The sequence below is a fragment of the Oratosquilla oratoria genome, chromosome 42, assembly GCF_046742065.1.
Source record: "Oratosquilla oratoria isolate Oo_2021 chromosome 42, ASM4674206v1, whole genome shotgun sequence".
Classification (NCBI taxonomy): Eukaryota; Metazoa; Arthropoda; class Malacostraca; order Stomatopoda; family Squillidae; genus Oratosquilla; species Oratosquilla oratoria.
The window spans coordinates 35,213,848-35,236,545 of NC_134818.1; the positions used below are offsets into that span (position 1 = coordinate 35,213,848).

General features: G+C 39.8%; 1 protein-coding gene across 2 annotated transcripts; it reads left to right on the top strand.

Annotated features, from left to right (window-relative positions):
* Positions 1–7,004: 7,004 nt before the first annotated feature.
* Positions 7,005–16,653, top strand: LOC143021743 (WD repeat-containing protein 89). Of its 2 annotated transcripts, XM_076179438.1 has the most exons (3): positions 7,034–7,145; positions 8,784–8,830; positions 15,141–16,653. In XM_076179438.1, the coding sequence occupies exon 3, from the start codon at positions 15,146–15,148 to the stop codon at positions 16,385–16,387; it is 1,242 nt and encodes a 413-aa protein (XP_076035553.1). In that variant the 5' UTR covers positions 7,034–7,145; positions 8,784–8,830; positions 15,141–15,145; the 3' UTR covers positions 16,388–16,653. The 2 variants fall into 2 exon arrangements, with proteins under 2 accessions (XP_076035552.1, XP_076035553.1); XM_076179437.1 differs by lacking the exon at positions 8,784–8,830 and having other exon boundaries at positions 7,005–7,145.
* The last annotated feature ends 6,045 nt before the right edge of the window (positions 16,654–22,698 follow it).

Consider the following 22,698-nt stretch of genomic DNA (forward strand, 5'->3'; position numbering starts at 1 on the left):
CCAATTTGAATTGCGTCGGCTGATGGAGTGTTAGCCCCCCTTTAAATTTTCTTAAATATCGATTTATTAGTTCATTATCAGTGTCAATGTTAGCATAGGGTGCATTCACCGGGTTGTGCATACATACACCACATATATATGCACATCTCGTGGATGTATGAGTGGGTGTAGCGAAAATCACACACACTCATACACTGAATCACCCTACAAATGGGCTCACCATTAAAGCCCGTGGGAATCATATTCCCAAATTTCCAAGTCAACTCAAGTTGTGTGACGGCCAGTCTGGTTTTGACCAGCGCCGCGTCACCACAATGTAACGACTACATAGACTACCGGCACTTACATAAAACATTTACTATATATTGAGATTAAGTACTACATATAGAATAAAGGAGTATTACACTTACAAGTAACTATAAGTAAAGAAAAGAATCACTAAAAGATATGAATTACTACACATACGTGCGTGCACACACAGACACGCAACCGGGTCGACGGTGCAGTGGTACCGTTCTTGACCACTATTCATCGAAGGCATTTACTTGTTAAAAGGGATAGGGAAATCTGTCGGATATAATGATATTCTCTACACCTTTTGTATGCTCTCGATCTTGCTTAAATACTTCACTCTATGTGGGGACCATACCACTGATGCATATTCCAGTCGTAGACTGATCAGAGTTTCGATGATTTTTTTTTTTTTTTTGTCTCTTCATCCATGTAATGAAAAAGCCACTTTAATTTTCTGCCGCAGTCCGTATGTGTCTCCCATAATCTTGCTGGTATATCTGTCAACACTAATCTTTCTCTTATTTTGCTTTTGTAATGGGTTCTCTTCTCGAGGAATAGTATACGGATGGTCGTCTGTCACTGTTGTCCATTTCAGTACTTTTTCATTCCCCATTCTTGGCACCATGCATTACTAGTACCTAGTTTATTGTATTTGGTACGCGTCTCTATTATTACTGGCAATTCTCGTCAAATGTTGTAAATTTGAAAAGCTGTAGCACAACTTTGCTTGCAGTATTCTAGACTATGTGGAGAATATTATGACTTCCGAAAGATTTCCCATCTCTTTTAATATGAAATGTTGATGGTGTAAATTAATCTAGGTGACCGTCCCACCGAGTTAATATTGGGATACTCTGTGTGAACTTGTATACAACTTTCAGCAACAACAAAACTACATACCTGTGATCGGCAGGGACTCATCGAACCCTGAAAAGTACAATGGCATCACAAAGCATTATGTATATTTGTGAATATGTAATCATTTCAATCATTCAGGTTGGTTTGGATATTTCATGTAACTCAATTTGTGACTTACCGTGGCCTTGGGGCCACTTGGAGATCTTCTTCGTCTTTGTTCTGGTTAATGACGGTGATGTGTGATGTTTAACACACGTTCCATCGTATATGCACTTCACACATGATATATATGAGGTCTGTGATTGGGGTAAATTCGTGTCACTCCCCAATCACGAATCACTAACACTTCTGGTCAGTTACATATCTTGTCTTGGATTTGACTTGTACTCAACTGCGTTGTAGGGACGGCAGTGGCCTCTCTTGGCCCCAAATGCCTAGTGACCTTCGACCTCTCGTTGCCATGGTACCTTCACCTTAACTGAGGTGAAAATGTTGGACGATACATATATTATATAATCCCCATGCATGGGAACTATAGATGGGTAATGCACCAGAACCAATACTCAAGACGGAGAAGTCACCAGGTGGTAAATAAAAAGATTAATAATGAAAATGATATGTTGGTAACTCGACATTCCTGAGAGGGGTCAGACAACAGGCTCGGTGTATCTAGGGGTGTCGAGTCCTAACATAATGTTTTATATAATGTTTTCGTATATGTAAACAAAAATTATAGGCCACTCTATCTAAATGGAAAAAGTAAGACTGTATAATTTGTTATGCATGCTTTCATATACTAAGTTTCTAGAATACAAATGTAATACAGCTTGATATGCTTAATTAGATAGATAGATAGATAGATAGATAGACTTTATTTGGCAATAAATCAATGTACATGAAGTGCAAATAATGACAAGAACACATAGTTCGAAATAATAAATGTAAATTGCCGAGGATAACACAAATAGCATGAACGCTTATTTCTATTCTACAGCTATCATTTCACTAAATTAACTGAGGCCGTAACCACAGATGTCAATGTTAATTTGTAATACTAGCTTATTTACTCTAAAAATTGCCTCTGTCGGGATTTATTCCCGACACCCTGCGGGCGGCAAGGTAGCACGTCTAATTGCAATTGTGCATTGTCAATCAGGGATTGCCTTAATCTAATTGTCCTTCGAGCTGCTTGTCTCATAGGACGTACTGAAGGTGTCTCATCCTCACCAATGTATTCTTCACCTGTTAAGGGTGTTGGCTCTTGGGGATGAATTTCCAAGGGAACTAGTTTGTCCAGGGTTCTTCTACTAATCATCCCGTTGCACGACACATCTACAATGCGTACATTACCTTCCTCATCTGGGTATATTTTAACAATACGTCCTAATGGCCACTCATTTTGTAGTCCAAGTCTCTCCACTATCACCACTTCTCCCACCTTGGGTGATTTCATTTGCTTTGGTTTCGAGGATCTATAATGTTTTTCTCTCAGGGAAGTCAAATATTTTTTTTTTTTCAAATTCTTTCAAAATGTTTGATAATTGATGATAGACAGCTGTGTCTTTCAATTAATTCTGCATGTCCCAAGGAATCGGGGTCAGATGTATCCGACGTTATCAGTGGTGGATAGGGGTTTACGATTCTTCCAGACAAAAGGTGATTAGGAGTCAAGGATTCTATGGGTCCTTCGTTGAGGTAGGTTAAGGGGCGATTGTTCAACCGCGTTTGTACTTCCCGCAGAATTATTTCCAACTCCTCCCGGGTCTCTCTTCTTATACAAGACCTTCTTCAGACATGACTTGGTTAAACTGATCATGCGCTCATAAAAGCCTCCCATCCACGGTGCTCAGGGGGCTTTGAATTTCCATGTTATGCTATTTCCTGTCATATATTCGGAGACGTTAGTATGGTCTAACATCTCCTTGAAGAACTTGGCCCCAGCAACAAAATGTAATTTTCGCAGGAAATTTAATTTTTCCCTGATACAAACTCTTCGGTACTCCTTACAATAGGATACAAATTGGACCCATTGTCCGAAATTACTGTTCTCGGGAATGAATACATTGCACAAAATCTCCGAAAAAGGTTCAGAAATGTCAGAGCCGACATATCTGACGCTAATTCGAAATGCACCAGTCTAATTGCTGTGCATGTGATTAAATATATGTAATATTTGTGGGGGGTTCCATCCTCCGTCCTTGTGAGTGTGATAGGTCAATAATCTATTCCTGTGTCAAGGAAAGGGCGCTCAATTGTCACACGCTCAACAGGTAATGGAGGTGGACCAGGGTATTCAAATTTCCTACCCTCAAACCCTCTTACAAGTCACACAACGACCCAGTATGGTCTTGATAGTTTGACGGCCCTTTGGCATCCAATAATACATTCTAACATGTAACATTGTTTCTTGAGTGCCTCCATGCAGGCACCTTTCATGTGCATGGGTGATAAACAAATATGCTAAGTGACTTTTAGTTAGGATAAGGATAGGGAACTTGGTATCATGATCAATAGAAGCATAATTCAAACGGCCTCTGGAGCGGATAAGACCGGAAGACTCTTCTTTGTACAGACCTAAGTCTTTAATAAACTGTCTATTATTCTTATCGAGAGTATCACTCCCATTCATCAGAAAAGTATGAATACTAGGATAGTGAGTTTTCTGAGCTATCTGCATCCAATACACACTAACCGTTGGTAATGAAATATTGGGATTACACTTTCTTATAAATCTAAATATATAATTGGTTACCCTAAGCATCTTATTAAGAGACGAGTATTTTGTATAGTCAAAGAAGGGTGTAAACTTCGGTAATTCTTGGGTTCACTCTGAGATTATTTCACACACCAACACATTTGGTTTCTGTGTAGGCCAGTGTTCTTTGAAGGGAAGCCATTCCGGGCCTCCAGTCCATATCTTGGCTTTCTTAGATTGCCTGATGCTAATTCCTCTGGTGACTAAATCCGCTGGGTTTTCCTTGGAGTGTACATGCCGATATCCGAAGGATGACCCTAGACTGCGGATGTCCGCCACACTGTTTTGCACATATGGGATGGTGCTTCTGTCATTCCTGATCCATTGCAAGGCTGCTTCTGAATAAGACCAGATAATCACCTCTTTAATACGTTCTCTTAAGAGATTCTGTAGGTTATATGCAAGTTGTGTGCCCAGTTGTAGGGCTGCCAATTCTAGTTGCGGTAAGTAATTGTGGTTCTGTTCTTCAATGGAGCAACCCTGGCCTTTGAGGTCATAATAACCGATTGGTTTCCATCAGTAAGATAACTGACTGCACCATAAGCACAGGATATGCGTGGGAACTTGAAAGAGGGCAGCTCCTTAATTTCCTTAGCCAATTCATTCCACCTTTCTAGATATGAAGTAGGTAAATGTGAACCCCATCCCACCTTTTCTGCCTATGCTTTTTGATTAAATAGTTTTCCTTTAATAGGAATGGGGGAACAAAGTCCAAAGGGGCCAAAACAAGTGGATACCAGCGAAAAAAAGTTGTCGTTTGGTCACATATGACAATGATGTAAACCTACATTCCTTTAAGGATAGAGTGTCATTAATGATGTCCCATTCTAGACCCAATACTGTGACTAGGTCAGTAGGGGGAGAGACCAAATCATTATCCCTTTGGATTACTTCTCTTAACATTTCTGAGTTGCTATTCCATTGGGCCAGAGACATGCCAGCAATAGTTAGCTCCTTGTTAGCTGCTTCATATATCTTAACTATTTCCGTATCACTATTTGTCGTCCCCATCAAATTGTCTACATAGAAGGAAGAGGACAATAATTCTGCAAATGGTGATTTGGAAAGTTTGAAGTGATGTTTCTAAGTCATCTGTAACAGAAAGGGGCTGCATGTGGCTCCAAATAACACAGATGCGAAACGATAAGTTTTGGTTTCGCTACTATCATCCTGAGGGTTTGCTGGCCATAAAAACCTTGTGAAATCTCTATGATGAGGTTGCAGTCCTATAAGTAGAAAGGCCTTTTCAGTATCTGCTACAAATGCAAACTGGTTGATCCTGAACTTGATTAGGGTATCACCTAATTTTTCTGTGAGGGACCAGTTAACAAACAATCGTTAAACGAGGCATTTGTCCTTTAACTTTTGGCACTGCAATTGTACACAATCCGTAAAGGAGTGGTTGCAGACTGCTTCCGTACCGCATGATGAGTTAGATAATGAGTATTAGTGCTCACTATTGAATCAGCAACTTCTTCAATAACTCCGGCTTTTAATTGTTCCATGATAATGTTGTGATAACATTGTAGTAACTCCGGTTGATTTTTAAATCTTTTCCTTTGATGCATTTGCCCTAAGGCAAGTCCATAGTTATGGGGGAGGAATGGATGGTTCGTCTCAAGGGAAGTTCCACCCAATACTTTCCTTCCTCATACTTTACAGTTCCTTCATAATGTTTGAATGCCTTTACATCATTTCAGGATTCTTGGTTCGGGTTAATATCCATGACATCTAAATCCCACAATTTATGTATGGGATTACAATCAGTCACCACTGCATCGCATATAGTGCGTGGTTCAATTAGTAATGATGCGGGGTCAACAGGTTGACCGTGCAGGATGTAGGAGTCTCATCGCTGTGATCAGGTATGATACCATAGATCAAGTGCCCAGTGGGCACTGCCCACCTGGGGACTGCATAAGATCCACTTTGTTCACAGTAATTGTTCCACACAAGAAACTTCCGATGAAATCTGCTCCTATCAATAGTTGGATATTATCCACTACATCGGAGTATATATCCTTATCTGCCAATCGAATGCCTAATTGCTCTATTTTATTGGCAGTTGTCAATAACCCTGGAGTGGTGATCTGTTTGGGCATTTCCTCCACTACAGCCATCGTGACTTTCTTCCTATGTCTGCCTAAGACAATGTCGAGTTTCACTATTTCATAAATCTTCTCTCTTCCTTACCTGTCAAAGCAATCTAAAGCCATGTTCATGTTGGTTATAAATTTAAGCTCTAATTTACTAGCCAAAACTCTAAGTATAAAGGATCTTTGAGAACCTTGGTCAAAAAATGCTCGTGTTCTTTCTACCTTTTCGGCTCTTGGTATATCCAAGATCTAAGAATATAAGGTCTAACCACTTCCGACCGAATTTCGAAGGAGTTGGCACAGCGGGCCTGTGAACGTCACCTGGCTGTTGAAAGTGGGGTTGGCAGGTCCTATAGCTGTCAGTTGAAGCTGGTGCGTCGTTTAAGAAAGACCTTCCCTTCGCTCGCACCGCTCCACGCAATTAGTTATATTCTGACAAATATTATATAAAATATATATATATATATAAAATATTATAGTTCCTGTCCATATATATGAAAATATAATATATATGATATATAATATATATATATATATATATATAATATGAAATATTATAGTTCCTGTCTTCCTTGGCGTATATATAAAATTATAGGCCACTCTATCTAAATGGAAGAAGTAAGATTGTATAATTTGTTATGCATGCTTTCATTTACTAAGTTTCTAGAATACAAATTTCATACAGCCTGATATGCTTAATTGCTGTATTTCAATCTTAATCCTAATTCTACAGCTATCATTTCACTAAATTAACTGAGGCCGTAACCACAGATGTCAATGTTAATTTGTAATACTAGCATATTTACTCTAAAAATTGCCTCTGTCGGGATTTATTCCCGACAGACTAAGGACAATTCAAGAATGTATTTAATATTCGTATAGGCTTAACTTCTCTTAGTTCATCATTCAGATTTTCAACATATAACTCCAAGGTTATATAACATTTGGAGATTCGAGAAATAAAGAGTTATAAACGAAGTCGTTTTCACTCTAACGAACTCTTGAGACTTCAGTTTCAGTACCGGCAATTGTTTTGATGCGTTGTAAACAAAGTTGAGGAAGCACATGCTTGTAGCGTGCAGTATAGTACTCCAAAATCACGACGCAGTGGAAGGTCTTTACTTTAGAATTTGGAAGTCAAGGTATACAGAGTTTATTGTATTTTGCTACACGTCTCTATTGTATCATTAGCAAGTTCTTTACTGTCTTCTGACAAATATAATAATATTCACCATGTGTTTCACTGACCCATGTGATGATGTGTTTGTGTACCACTGGGCACTTGCAACCACAATCACAATCAACAATGGAATTTGAGGACCACAATGGAAATAAGCTTACATGTATTTTTGTGTTATCCTCGGCAATTGTAATTGATATTTCGAACTATGTGTTCTTTTCATTATCTGCACCATGTATATTGATTCAATGCCAAATATACTTACCTGGTACTATTATTTAGGTACCCCCACAAAATTTAAGAAAAAAATTAACCTTTAAATTATTGTTGCATATGAAAGACAACTTTATTAGAAACAAAATGCTTTTTAAATTTTTTAAATAGCTTGAAAAATAAGGGAGATACGATTTTTTTAATTATTTTCTTAGCCCGCATTTTTGGCTAGACTTTACCATAACAAAGTGTTAGAATTAAGGGTGGTAATTTGTAAAGTTTTCGGTAAAGAAATACACATTAACTCTAATCCACTGGTCCAATTTTATTAAAATTCGGAATACTTGGGTTTTATGGATCAACAAATCACATGAGCATGTCAAAAACAATGTGAGACATCTCCATCATACCATATTTGCCTTTTCATGGCAACCATGAAGCTGTCAATGGTGGGTCTCACTAAACGCCGACCGAAGTTGACCAAAACCACACAATGACGGTTTTTGCTCAAATGCATAATTTATATATAAAAAATAGCACATGGTTGCATTATTTTACCTATTTTCTTTAAAATGGAAGATTTCCACGTAAAATGATCAAAGAGAAGTTACGTTTTTATCCTCTGAAAAATTATCAACCGGCAACCAACACTGACGAAACCCAAACAATGACAGCGTTGGTTGCCGGTTGATAATTTTGTAGAGGATAAAAACATAACTTCTCTTCGATAATTCTACATGGAATTCACACATTTTAAACAAAATAGGTCAAATAATGCAACCATATGCTATTTTTTATATATCAATTATGCATTTGAGCAAAAACCGTCATTGTGTGATTTTGGTCGTCAATGGTAATAAGTAAACAAAATCGAACGCGAACTGGACGCATCAGATTCATGGGTGATATGGCTACATTCCGGGGCGCTAAGCTCAATTATGAAGTGCTAAACGATATTAAGCTTCTCATGTCCGGGAGAAAATAGGTTGATAAACTTGTTTATGTAACTTAAAATTATGTTTAGAGATTCCTTACCTTAATATTTTTACTCGGAAAACTATGTTGCCGAGTTTGATAACCAAATTTCCGTTTAAATCGTTGAAAATTATTTGTTTCTATTTCAAGAATTAGCCTTACACTTGCAAAACAACAAGATAATTTGAATATCTTTCACATGCGCTAAGCGCGGGAAGCATTCAAATTGAACCAAATAAAAGCTAGTGGGCCGCAACATATGGCCATGAAAACAATACATGGTCGACGGTGGTGCCGCGCGTGGATTCGGGGGTACCTATATTATTATTATTACCTTGTTACATTGTAACATTTCACATGAAATGCTCCGTATTTTGCCAGGAATAATTAAGTTGTTATTATTTGTATGCAGGTGGAGTGAACTTGAGAGGAAAACCGAGAATGAGGTGAAGAGATAGGGTGAGTTTGGCTTAAGTGAATGTGGAGGGGGTGGGTTGCAATATGATGAACCAGTGGGGGAAAGCTCTGTTCTGCTTTTCTGCTCTGGATTTTACCCAATCAGTGTGTTGCGAGGGTGGGGCTATGTCAGAGCAATCCATTATCCTTGGGGAATGAGAGGGGAAGTGTGGTTGCATGAATTTTATGTGTGTAGGACACGGGTTACTGGTAAAATTCCAGAATCACATAAATGCTGTATTCAATATTAAATTTCTGTTGTCCAATAGCTCCTCACTTAGTATAACCTAACCTAATTTAGCCTGATGTAACAATTCCATAGAAAAAAATTGGTCTTCAAATGCATACAAGTGAAAAATGTGTTTTTATGGTACTGGAGTAGAACCTCTGCCTTGACTTGGTCACCCTTCATTGTACGAATAAGACATAGGTATATACTATTTGTTTATAGTTGAGTAGTGTCCTTTTGAAAGTGATTTCAACTAAAAAAAATATGTTTTATACTTGGGTAATTTTTCCTAAGTAAAACCATGCTTGTTTTTTGAAAGTCCAGTTATTTGGACCTTGCATTTAAGAGCTGTGTGTAAATGTACCTCACATTTTGTGAATCTGCACAGGTAATACTCATAAAATGTGCACCACTAATAGTGAATTCATAATTGGGCAAACATAACAAATCCATTAGACAAGAACATATGAAGATTTGTCATATGTTAGGTTAAGTTGGGTTCTTCCACACCTCAAGTACCTGCACTAAAATTTATACAGTACATACATATACTAAAGGGAGGTAGTCAAAAAACAGGCATAAAAACTACTCCCACCCATTCCATCCCTGTCATACTCCACTCCCCTCCACCTTCTTCCCTCCCTCTTATCTTGGCACCTCCTGGATGATGGGTCATCCCAGCATCTTGTCCACTGCCCTGGGGCAGAAGCAAGTTGCAGGACACAACACATCCACAGCAAGGCCGCTTCATTAAATCAGTGACCCCACCTTCTCTATCCCCTCATGCAGAAAAGGAGAAGACGGGGAGAAATCCCTTCGGGTTGCGTCAAATTTTTCTCACACATACTCCCTCATCCCCCATTCCATCTCATGCATCACAACATCATCCATATACAACCATTCTCCATTCACCCCTGTCTTCTGTCCTCTCCCATCCTTCCTCAACAGACATTTCCTTCATCCCTCTCATCCTAGGTCACCCCCTCATGTTCACTCCTTCCACATCTGCTTTTCACACCTCTGTTACTAGTCTTTCTTCACTCATTCTTCCCATGTGTCCAAACCATCCAGATACTCTTTCATCAACCCTATCTCCCAACTCCCTTTCCACCCCCGTTCTCCTCCTCACCTCCTTATTTCTCACTCTATCCATCCTAGTAACCCCTATCATACTTCTCAGACACTTCATCTCAATTACATTCAAATTCCTCTCTCTTCCTCTCGCATGTTCCATGTTTCTGCTCCATACATTGCTGTCGGCATAATCACTCCTTCTTACAATCTCCTCATAGCATTCAGTCCCAAATGTCTATTTCTCATTACACTTTTTAATCCACCAAGACATTTACTCAGTTTTTTAAATGGCTTGAAAAGTAAGGGAGATATGACATTTTGAAGTTATCAGCAATCCCAAATTTTTGGCATGACTAAAATTAAAAGGTGAGAATTAAGTAGACATGCACGGGTAACTCAGGTAAAGATTTTGGCAAAGAAACACACATAAACCACTGGTCTAATTTTAATTAGATATGGAATTAATGGGTTTTATGTGTCAACAAATCACCTGGGGATATCAAAAACAATGTGGGACATCTACATCGTACCAATTTTGCATTTCCATGGCAATAATTAAGTCGCCAATATAGAAATAATCATCCATAAAAAAAACTGGTCCAATTTAAATGCAACTTGGCATATGAAGAGGTTTTATGGGTCAATAAATCACCTGAGCATGTCAAAAATAATGTAGGACCTTTCTTTTATGCTATTCGTACTAACACCGATCATGTTGCCATGGCCACAATTAAGACTGTACACATGAGTCCGCGGGCGGCACCACCATCGTGGATAGAATTTTCCCGCCGCAATTTAGAGTGACCCATTCCACTATGTTCTCCTGAATTTGAACTCTGGCAGCATTCAATGTATACCCAGGTGGTTCAAAATGTCTTCCTGTTCTAGAAGTTTAGATTCAGTTCTTCAAAAATAGAAGGATTGCTGCTAGATAGTATCTAGCAGCAAAACCTGACAGTCCAAAACACATTTTCCAGCAGCAAATGCACAGCTGCAACATTAACAATGATCTTGAAGTTGCTCATTTCTGGGAAAAAACAAGCTAACATGAATATCACATTAAAAACTGCTTATATAGGTGCCTTCTCTTTAGATTTCCACTTGGAAAACTAAATTACCACTGCAACTATCCAAATTTACAATTAAATCGGTGAAAATCCCATTTTTGAAGAACTCGATCTAAATTTCTAGAACAGGAACACTTTTTGAATCACCTGTGGCTGCACTGAATGCTACCAGAGTTCAAACTCAAGGCGAAGCCAATCCAAATGGTTGCAAAAATACGTACATACATATACCAAGGCTTTTTCCCCCTTCCAAGGGAAGTAGCCAAAAAGGGAAAGGCATAAAAACACTCCCACCCATTTCATCCCTAAATACACTCCACACCCCTCCCACCCTCCCTCTCATCTGAGCACCTCCTGGATGACGGGTCATCCCTGCACCCTGCCCACCGCCCTGGGTCAGAAGCAGTGTCGCAAGACACAGCACATCCACAGCAAGGCCGCTTCATTTAATCGGCGACCCCCCCTTGCATATAAGGAGAGGACGGGGAGAAATCCCTTTGGGCTGCGTCAAAATTTACTCACACATACTACCCCACCCCATTCCTCCTCATGCAATCACATCATCATCCATATACAACCATTCTCCACTCACCTCTGTCTTCCGTCCTCTCCCTTCCTTCCTCAACAGACATTCCCCTCTTCCCCAAAGCCCCCTTCACCCCATCCATCCACCTCATCCTAGGACGTCCCCTCATGTTCACTCCCTCCACATCTGCCTTCCATACCTCTTTTACTAGTCTTTCTTCACTCATTCTTTCCATGTGTCCAAACCATCCTAATATTCTTTCATCAACCCTATCTCCCAAATCCTTTTTCACCCCTGTTCTCCTCCCCACCTCCTCATTTCTCACTCTATCCAGCCTAGTAACCCCCACCATACTTCTCAGACACCTCATCTCAAACACATTCAAACTCCTTCTCCTTCTCTTATGTTCCACGTTTCTGCCCCATACAGTGCTGTTGGCACAATCACTCCTTCATACAGTCTCCTCTTCGCATGCATTCCCAAATGTCTATTCCTCATTACACTCTTTAATCCACCAAGGCATTTACTCGCTTCTCTCAATCTACATTCTACCTCCACCTTCACTCCACCTTTTCCTGCTACACTTGCACCCAAGTATCTAAAACTATCCACTTCCTCCAGTCGCTCTCCCTTAATGTTCACTTCCAGTCTACTGCCACTTTCACCCCTTGTACATCTCATCACCTTACTTTTACCCACATTTATCTTTAGCTTTCTTCTATCACATACTCTCCCAAACTCTGCCACCAGCTTCCTCAATCCCTCCTCTGACCCTACCACAAGCGCAGTGTCGTCCGCAAACAACAGCTGGCTCACCTCCCACTTTTCTCCATTTTCTTTAACCATCTCCAATCCCTGACCCACTACCCTAGCATTCACCTCTCGCACCACCCCATCCATGCATAAGTTGAACAGCCAGGGCGACATAACGCATCCTTGACGAAGTCCCACCTTTACTTCAAACCACTCACTCTCTCCATTTCTAATCCTGACACAAGCTCTACTACTCTCATAAAAACTCTTGACAGCTCCCAAAAGCTTTTCTCCTATCCCATAAATCTGCATAACCTCCCACAGTGCCTTTCTGTCTACCCTATCATAAGCCTTTTCCAGAGCCATAAAAGCCAAAAAAACATCCTTCCCCTTTCCTATAGCTTTCTCACATATCTGTCTTACCACAAAGATCTGATCTACACAACCTCTACCTGTCCTAAATCCACACTGTTCCTCACCAATTACTCCTTCTGTTCCTCTCCTAATCCTCTCAATTAAGATCCTCCCATAAGCCTTCCCTACTACACTTAACAGGCTAATCCCTCTGAAACTACTACATTCACACTTGTCCCCTTTTCCCTTGTAAAGAGGAACTATACAGGCACTTCTCCAGTCCTCCGGTACTCAACCCTCTCTCCAGCAAACATTAAATAACCTCACCAACCAGTCCACCATCACTGAACCTCCCTTTTTCAGACATTCTGCATGGCATCCATCCAGACCAAGTGCCTTACCTGCTTTCATCATCTTTACAACTGCCTTCACCTCATCCTTCCTTATTTCTCCTCCATTCTCCTCACTCATCACTCTCATTTTCTTCGCAAAAATGGCGGCAGAAAAATCCCATCTGCAATGGTGGTTCTGCCAACAGACATATCACTTATGTCAGAGGTCAGATTTTCTCATCTTTGGTAACATGTACATGTCTAATGGATTTGCTATCTGTGCACCCTATTATGAATTCATTATTAGTGCTGGATATCATATGAATATGGTTGTACAGATTCACAAAATGTGCAGGACATAAAGATTAGAAAAAAGTTATTGTGAATTAATGTTATCATTTTTATGAAATTCATCATATTTATACCTTTGCAAAATATTTCATCTTTGTAAATAATGGTCTCAGATTATATAATAAACTTCATCAATACACCTTTACAAGATTTGTGAATTTATGAATATTTGCAAGTTGCTCCTTCTACCAAAAGTTGTCCCTTCAAGTTTTATCTGCAAATAAAAATAGTCCAATAAAGAGAAATGAAAAAGGTCTAGCAATATTTTTTTCATTGTAAATTATGTATTAACCCCATAATGAGATTTTCATCTCTATTGATTGGCGCAATTACTTCATATACTATAGATTGCCTCTTAAAGTTATCTCTAGCTTAGCTTAAAACCATAGTCTAATCTAGCCCAACCAAATCTATATCTTTATACCAAGTACTTTTCCCCTCTTATAAGGGAGGTAGCTAAGTCAAAGGCATGCACCCTCCCACCCATTCCACTCCCTTCCAATACCCTTGTTTCCCTTCACCTTAGCTCCTCGTGGATGAATTGTCATCTGTCTCCTGCCTACTGTCCAGGTTAGAAGCAATGAAGCAAGACTATACAACCACAGCAAGATTGCTTCTCTTAACAATCCCCCTCTACATCCCCTCATGCAGAAAATAGAGGAGAAATCCCTTTGGGTTGTGTTGAAGTAACATCCATATACAGCCATTCTCCATTCACCTTTATCCCCTGGCTTCTCCCTTGTTCAATTTCTTGCTCAAAGCCATTTTCATCCTATCCATCCATTGGTCGCCCCCTCAAATTCACTCCATCCACCTCTGCTTTTCACACCTCTTTTGCTAATCTTTCTTCACTCATTCTTTCCAAGTGTCCAAACCATCCTAATACTCTTTCATCAGCCCTGTCTGCCATCAACTTTTCCACACCTGCTCTCCTCTTTACCTCCTCATTTTTCACTCTATCCAACCTTGTAATCCCTATCACATTTCTCAGACACTACATCACAAACGATTCTCCTTTCTGCCTCTCCCAAACCTGAACACGCAATTCTCCTTTCTGCCTCTCCCAAACCTGAAGTCTCTGTCCCATACAGTTTCATTGACAGAATCACTCCTTCATATAATCTTTTCTTTGCATCCATTCCCAGATGCATTTCTCATGACACTTTTTAATCCCCAAAGACATTTACTTGCTTCTCTTAATCTACAATTTACCTCAACCCCCACTCCTCCATGTCCTGCCACATGCAACCCCAAATACTTAAAACTACCCACTACCTCCAGCCTTTCTACTGTAAGACTTGCTTTCAGCTTGTTGCCATCCTCTACCCTTGTAAGGGAATTTCCTTGAAGATTTTTTTTGTTTTCTCCTCCTCCAAATTAAATTTTTGGAACTATGTATTTTAAAGGGAAGATTAAGAAATTATTTATGGTTTAATGAGTAACTGATTTGTTTTTCATGGAGTTAGAAAATGTAAATATTTTATTTATGAATTTATTCACTTATTAATTACATAATTCTGCTGCAAAAAAATGTAAATACAGATAAGTTGTCCATTTTCTCTTGCATTTCAACCCCTAAATATGTCATGTATAACTTCTTATAGTGTGAATAAATTTATCTCTTCAGGTGAAATGGCAGATGAATCAAAGAAAGAAGGAAAAATAGTTAAAGAGATCAAGTTGCAGGCAGTTCCTGATTACATAGAAGATATCCAGTTCCATAAGTTTGTTGATAGTGATGCTTGCTCTTCAGATGAAATTGACAAATTATTTCCTCAATTGTATTATAGTGAAAAGGATGTGAGTATTACCAAGAGCCATGCCTACTGCCAACATCTTGCTAATGACCCACAGTGGAGCAAGGTGGCTGTGGCTTTGTCAGATGGATCAATTAAGATCTTGGAAAGAGGAAACTTAGAGGTAGATAGCACCATTGAAGCTCACAGTAAAAATTTGACAGGTCTTATTTTTAGCCCCGAAAATGGCAATTTGATCTGTTCAAGTAGTGGTGATGGGTTTGTCAAGCTCTTTGATTTACGAGCTGACAGGTTTGTCAAGGAATATTCCCATTCAGAAGAAGGTGGTGAAAAGAAACCTTTTCTCTGCGTAGACCTTTCTTCAAATGAACGAGTTGTGTGTGCAGGTAGCGAGCTGATGGGTGAGGATTCCTTTCTGATGTTCTGGGATTTGCGAGGAGACAAGTTACTTGGTGGTTACTGGGAGAGTCATTCAGATGATATCATCCAAGTCAAGTTCAATCCCAAAAAGCCTGACACCCTGGCCTCAGCTTCAACAGATGGCCTTATCAACATTTTTGACATTTCCAAGCCTTGTGAAGATGATGCCCTTACATATTGTCTCAGTGCTGATGTAGCAGTGGACAAGTTGAGATGGACACAAACTGGAGGAGTTGTAAGAAATATAACTGCTCTTACAGACATCAATTCTCTCCAGTATTGGGATATAGAAGAAGTTGCTCCTATGTTCAACTTGAAACGAGAGACCATAACATCAGCAATGAAGAGGAATTATAAAGAAGAGTGCTATTTAGTGGATGTGGTTGATGAGGGGCTAAAAGATCACAGTCTTATCCTTGTTGGTTCAGGGTTGGAGAGTGAACCAAATTGGTGTTTACGAACTTTAAGATTCAATAAAGAGAAAGGAACCCTGCATCCGCATGGTGCTTTGGTGAAAAGTGCAAAGTGGCAGGTGGTACGGGCATGTCTCTACCATAAAGCCACAGAAATGTTTTTAACTGCTGGTGAAGAAGGGATTATCTCAGTCTGGTCAACAAACATGAAAGAATTACCGAAAGTGATCAATGACCTTAAGATAACTGGTAAACATAAATCAAAGAGAAGCAGACCTTACTAAGTTAAAATTCAACAACTAAGGGTCCATTTGTAGTTTTGAATTCATATTTGTGTTAGTTTATTGAAACAGTTGCAGATGAAATAGATTGAAATGGCATAATGGAAACATTCTGTCCTGATTGATCAATGCTGGGTGTAAAATGAAATTTGTGAAACTGACCCAGGAACTACACAATAATACAAAACAATATCTTACCAGATGTAACTTTGTATCAAGGTTGTTACATTATTTTAATTTTAAGGTATAATAAAGTTGATTTATTTTTTTATTATTATTTTTTTTTTCCTTTCCCATCTTTGAACTTGAGGTATCAATTTTTTTCTCATATTGTAATTTGTGAAGAAATGGATGAACTGTAACTGGTATAGTCAGTACTTCAGCTAATATGTGCATAGTCTACTAATGCTGGAATGTTCACTTGAAGATGCTGGTCATTTGATTATCAATAATGAAATAAAAGGTATGCTTGCAGTTCTCATTTAATAAATAATCAACTATTGCCTGAGTTCCACTAAGTGGAAAACCCATAGCCCCATGGTGGCTGGCGGCAGTCCATGGAACCTCCCACAGACCTCTCTGGAAAGAAATTTTGGACTGTTGTCTGTGTTATATAAGTATGGGACTTTATATATCATTGGCTCAAAGTGGTAGGTAGAGGAGAGCAGTTTTTGGTTATCAGCTCTCCATGTGTGAAAAAATGTGAGAAATACAGTTTGATAGTGATCTTGAGCCCAGTACAGAGACCAAATGCCAGCCTCTCATGGCTGCACATCCTTGTGAGGGCAAGGAGGGGTTGTTGGGTTTTGAAAAGGGGCAGCTTTGCTGCCCATTTTGTAGGACCACCACATGCAAGTATGTGTCATTGGTCCTGCATTTAATAGTTGAAGAAAAAGTTACTAGTATTACATAAAAAATTGTCCACATGTATATATATATCATCCTCATGTGAATGAGGGGAGGAGTTGCCATGTTATGGAATGGGGAGGGTAAATCAACTTCAGCTGTCAGGCCTGGTGTGGAGGTGCTGTGTCTTGTTGGATTCAGCCAACTAGAACATTGGGTATGAGCATAGAGACCCTTCATACACAAAGAGCTAAGATGGAAGGGACAACAAGTGGTTGAATGGTAGGTGTATTCATTGACTTGAATATGACCTTATAAGGGAGGATTTTTTGTGTTTATATATATATATATACAGTTGAACGTCGATAACGAACAAGTTTTGTGAAAAAATTTTGTTAATGAGTGGTACTTCATGTTATGAACATACCCATACACCTGTACACAATTCCACTGTCAGTAGTGCTTTGGGGTGTTTCCCATAATTGTTTTGGTTAGTTGACATTTTGGTTTATGAACGTGGTCATGGAACGCAACAGTTCCAAGTTTAATATATGAGGTCTCACTGTATAATTTATATATATATATATATACAGTTGGCACCAAAGATATTGGCATGATGCCTTTTTCTTCTGCAATGGTCAAAAAAATAATTAACAAAGATATTTGAGGGCACATACGTATACCAAGGGCTTTTTCACCCTTACAAGGGAGGTAGCCAAAGTCAGAGGCATAAATCCACTCCCACCCATTTCATCCCCACTTACCCCACTTCCATTCACCACCCCTCCCTACCTCTCTTTTTTTCTTGGCTCCTGGGTGATGGGTTATCCCTGCATCTTGCCCATTGCCCAGGATCAGAAGCAATGCAGCACTTACCAGCCTTTAATACTTTGTGGGGAGTTCTCTCCTTTCCAGACAGCTTGCCAAGCATCAAGGAATGGATTCAGAAAGTCTTTGGAGTATTTGGGGTTCCAATTTGCCCCAGATGGCCTGAATCTCCTTTATGAGCTTTGGCACAGTTGTGGTATTATGTCCTCATAGCCATCACTTGATAAGTCCCCAAATATTTTCAATGGGGTTTAAATCTGGATTATTACCAGCCCAGTCTTTCATGTAGTCCACTCCCACAAGCTCAAACCAATCCTTGATTAATTTTGCTGTGTGTGCAGGTGCACCATATTGCATAAACACTTCTTGCATACATCAAAGCAATCCTCTAGATGGTCATACAACAGTTCCAAGTAGTGTTCTTTATTCACAGTATACCATGATACTATCAGGGTACTTGGCTGTCCCATGTGTACTTGGTGTGGTATGGGTCCATACCAGGTTGTGACTTTACCTTTCCTCCTTGGTTCCAAGTAATGTTAAATGTAGTCTCATCACTTCACAGTATCTTCTTCCACTTTTCACTATCCCATTTCATATATTTCTTACAAAATTGCACACATTTTTACTTGTGTCTTTAATAGAATGAGTTTACGTTGTGGTGCCCAATATTCATATCCAAGGTTGTCCCAGAGGCAGCATTGGATAGTCCTAACGGACACCTGTTGCAGGAGTTGCAGATTTTTTCTTTTAACTCCTTTGTGATTTTAGGTTCAGCTTCCACCTATCCCTGAAACACCTTAAAGAGTCCTCTTAGAAGTCTTCCTAGCCAAGCCTAGTCCTCTTGACTTGGAGTGGCAGGTCATCACTTCCTACATCCTCATATTTCTTTGTCCCTATCTGGACACTGTGAATTGCTATCCCTGTCTGGATTGGGATAACTTTATTGCATTTTCCTGCCACACAGAGTGATGATATCACTGCAAATTGGTCCTTTGTCAACCCTGGACCTTGTGGCATTATCCCACAATGCATAAAAAACACCACAGATAACAGAAGGAAAAAGACGTGGGTCACATAAAAATAAAATGGAATGAATAAATAAACCACTCTATGAAATACAATGGGCAACTGAGATCTTCTTTCTCTAAGACTTAAGCTCCACCCACTCTATCTCATGCCCCCCCCGAGGCCCAGTACTTTGATGTAGTGGGGGGGGCTTCCGTGTAGCAAGGACGGGCTGAGCTGTGCCAGTCAGGTGCAGACGAAAACTGAGCCAAAAGTGTTTTTTTTTTTTTTTTTTTTTTTTTTTAGTGAATAGATAGGGGGTCCCTCACCCTTTTTTTTTGTGAATTCCCCTGTCCCTACACTTCATATTTGCTACCCTACTCTCCTTTTTCACCATCTTTCTCTAATATTTGTTAAGGAAGGTTCTGGTATCTTGGTGCCTCCCAAGCTACATGTCTGAACCCAGTCAAGTGGGGATGTATACCGCGAGGTCACTACTTCCTGCGAGGGCCGAAAGCCCACTGATTGGGGAATGCATGTTTGTGAGGTAGGTACTAGGGTGCCGACTTCCTTTCTCCCTATCCTGTACACATGCAGAGTGACTACGCCGGACCCATCCTAAATGGGACAAAACAAAAGAGGACAACCCCGGGTTGACAAAGTCTCTAACTCTCCTCCGAGGCCCTGCATGTGTAAATAGTCGTTTCTGGAACTTCCCGACTCTGCAGAGACTTTTCTTTTATTGCTTGAGGCATCAGGCAACTGCAGTATCTTCATCCATGCATTTATTTTTCTTAATATATGGTGTGGCCTCATAAATATACACGATCATGGCGGCTGTCCAAACTGAATATTCTAAACCTCCACCACTACCTGATCCTCCTCCTAAACCCCCCGATCCCTCTCCTAATATTGCCAATCCTAATGTTGATGCTATTGACTCAGCAAAAGTAAAACCCCCAGTTGATGACTCCGGCTTGAAAAAGGACTTCAGTAAAAATACTAAGACTTCATAGACAGATAATTCTGTAGCCCAGGAACTTACAATTAGAATGGATTCTGAAGTGATGAAAACATCTTTAGATACTCAGAAACCAATAAATAGCCTAAATACTGCCCCTAATAGTCATAGAATCTTACATCTAAAATATGTCTCTCTTGATAAGAGTTATACAAATTTGGACAAATGAAAGAGATCAGGGTTAAACTAACTGACAACTTTAAAGCTTGGCTAGTCTGGATCTCATTTCTTTCTAATCAGGATGCAGCTGCTGCCTGCTTGGATTATAATAACTGCAATGAAAATGAATCTTCGGCCCAACTTGTTGCTAGAGTGCCACCTAACCTGGATATCTTTTATCCAGAAAACCCAGTAGAGGAAAGGAAGGAAAGTGTGCAGAGGCCTCCCAATCCAGCTAAGTGGCTTATTATCACTCTTGCAAAGGAACGTGCTAACTTGTTCAAGTTTAAAAGATTCTTGAAGAGTCACCTTGGCTGTGGTAATTTGACTAACTCGCAGGTATCACAATTTGGAAGAAATTCCTTCTTAATTCATGTAAAATCTTATGAACAAGCTGCCATGGTGCTTAACTTGAAACAGAAATCCAACATTAAGGAAGTTAAATCCCACTATACCTTTAGTTATGCCAAAGGGGTAATTTTTAATAGAAATCTGTATGACTTTGAGGAAGAAGAAATTTTAGAAATGTACCCAACTAATGTTTGGAAGGTTGCTAAAATCCCTCGTTCTTCTATGATTATCCTAAGTTTTTCTGATGAAGATCTACCTCATTATGTAGAGATAGAAAAAGAGATAGTTTATGTGAAGCAGTTTAAGCCCCTTCCCCTTCAGTGCTTTAACTGCTATGGTTTTGGCCATCCTTCCTGCAGATGTGCAAGGGACAAACTGTGTTTGATATGTGCTCAGCCTGAACATGGGGATAGTTCCCACCCAACAGTTTGTATAAATTGTAAAGAAGAGCATGATGCCAGAGATAAGAACTGTGTAATTTATGAGAAGGAACAGGAAATGCTACTAAAAGCTCATGCAGAACATACAAGTGTAGGACATGCTAAAAGACTATTAAGAAATTCCAAAAGATACAGTGATGTTGTTAAAACAAATAGTAAAGTGGGTCAGCCAACTGTAGAACGCAATAGAAATAAAAATGCCAATATGAATGGTTCTGTTAACACTGAACCCAAGCCTCAGTGTAAAATTGTCACTATGAAATCTAATGGTCTTTCTTCTCAACTAGGAATTTGTAATACTTCTGAACCCTCCTCTGCAGAGGTTTCCTCACCCCTTGTTGAAGGGGTGTCCCCTGCCCCATCTGGAGGGGCACCTAAGGTTTCTATTGTAGAAACCTCACAAGCTTCTAATGAAGCCTCCTCTCAGGCAATCTCTCTTCCAGACTTGGGGGACTCCCCAGTAGAGGGATTGCTGACTAGTGTGCCTCACTCGGTAGAGGTGCACAGAAGCAATGAGGATCAACCAAATGCTGAACCCAAGCCTCAACGTGAAAGAGTCACTACTAGACCTAATCGTTCTTCTCCACAACTTGGAAATTGTAGTACTGTACTTCTCAACCCTCCTCTGCGGAGGTTCTCCCATCCCCAGTTGAGGGAATGTCTCCTGCCCCATCTAGAGGGGCACCTAAAGTTCCCATTGCTGAAACCCCACAGGGTTCCTTTAATAAAGCCTCCTATCAATCAGTCAACCTTCCAAACTTGGGGTGGCTCCCCAATAAAGGGATCACGGACTGATGTGCCTCACTCAGTTGAGGCACACAGAAGCAAAGCTATGGAGTCTGAAGCTGTGCGCAGTAAAAGACTCCACAGTCCACCCTCATCTCCATCCTCTTCCCCAAATCGTGATATGCAATCTAAGAAAGGAATTAATAACCCAAACTCTACATCGTCGGTCGGACCATTGTCAGAGAGGAGGATGCCACCCACGAAAGCAAAGAAATTAGAAAAGAACCCATCTTGTAGAGCAGGTTCAGATTCTCTTTAAAGAACATGATGTGTCTGCTATTTGTCTCCAAGAAACTATGCTTGGCGATTTATCCCCTAATGTTGGACTTAATTATAAATTTTACAGATCTCCTATGATTGGGGGCCATGCCCATGGAGGTACTGGTATCATTGTTAAGAAATCTGTAAACCACAGAAGTGTCCACCTACATTTGGTGTTGCAGGCTTGTGCAGTACAAATCTTTACCACTAAATGGATCACTTTATGTTCTTTGTATTTGGAACCTGAACTGGAAGATAGACTTCTAGACATACATAACCACCCCCGCCAGTTTGAGTTAAATGACCTACAATTTTTGGTTGACCAGCTCCCTGAGCCTTTTATTCTAATGGGTGACTTTAACGCCAAGCATCCTCTATGGGGTGAATCAAGGTGTGACCCCTGGGGCAATATAATTGAAGAATTTATTGATAATAATGATGTCATTTTGATGAATGACTGTTCCAAAACTAGGTTTGATGTGTTTCACAACTCAAGTTCTGCTATAGACCTATTTGTTCATCATCCTTAAGATTAGACTACAGTTGGTCAATAGATGAAGATTTACATGGTAGCGACCACTGGCCTATCCATATCAAATATTTAAAGAACACTC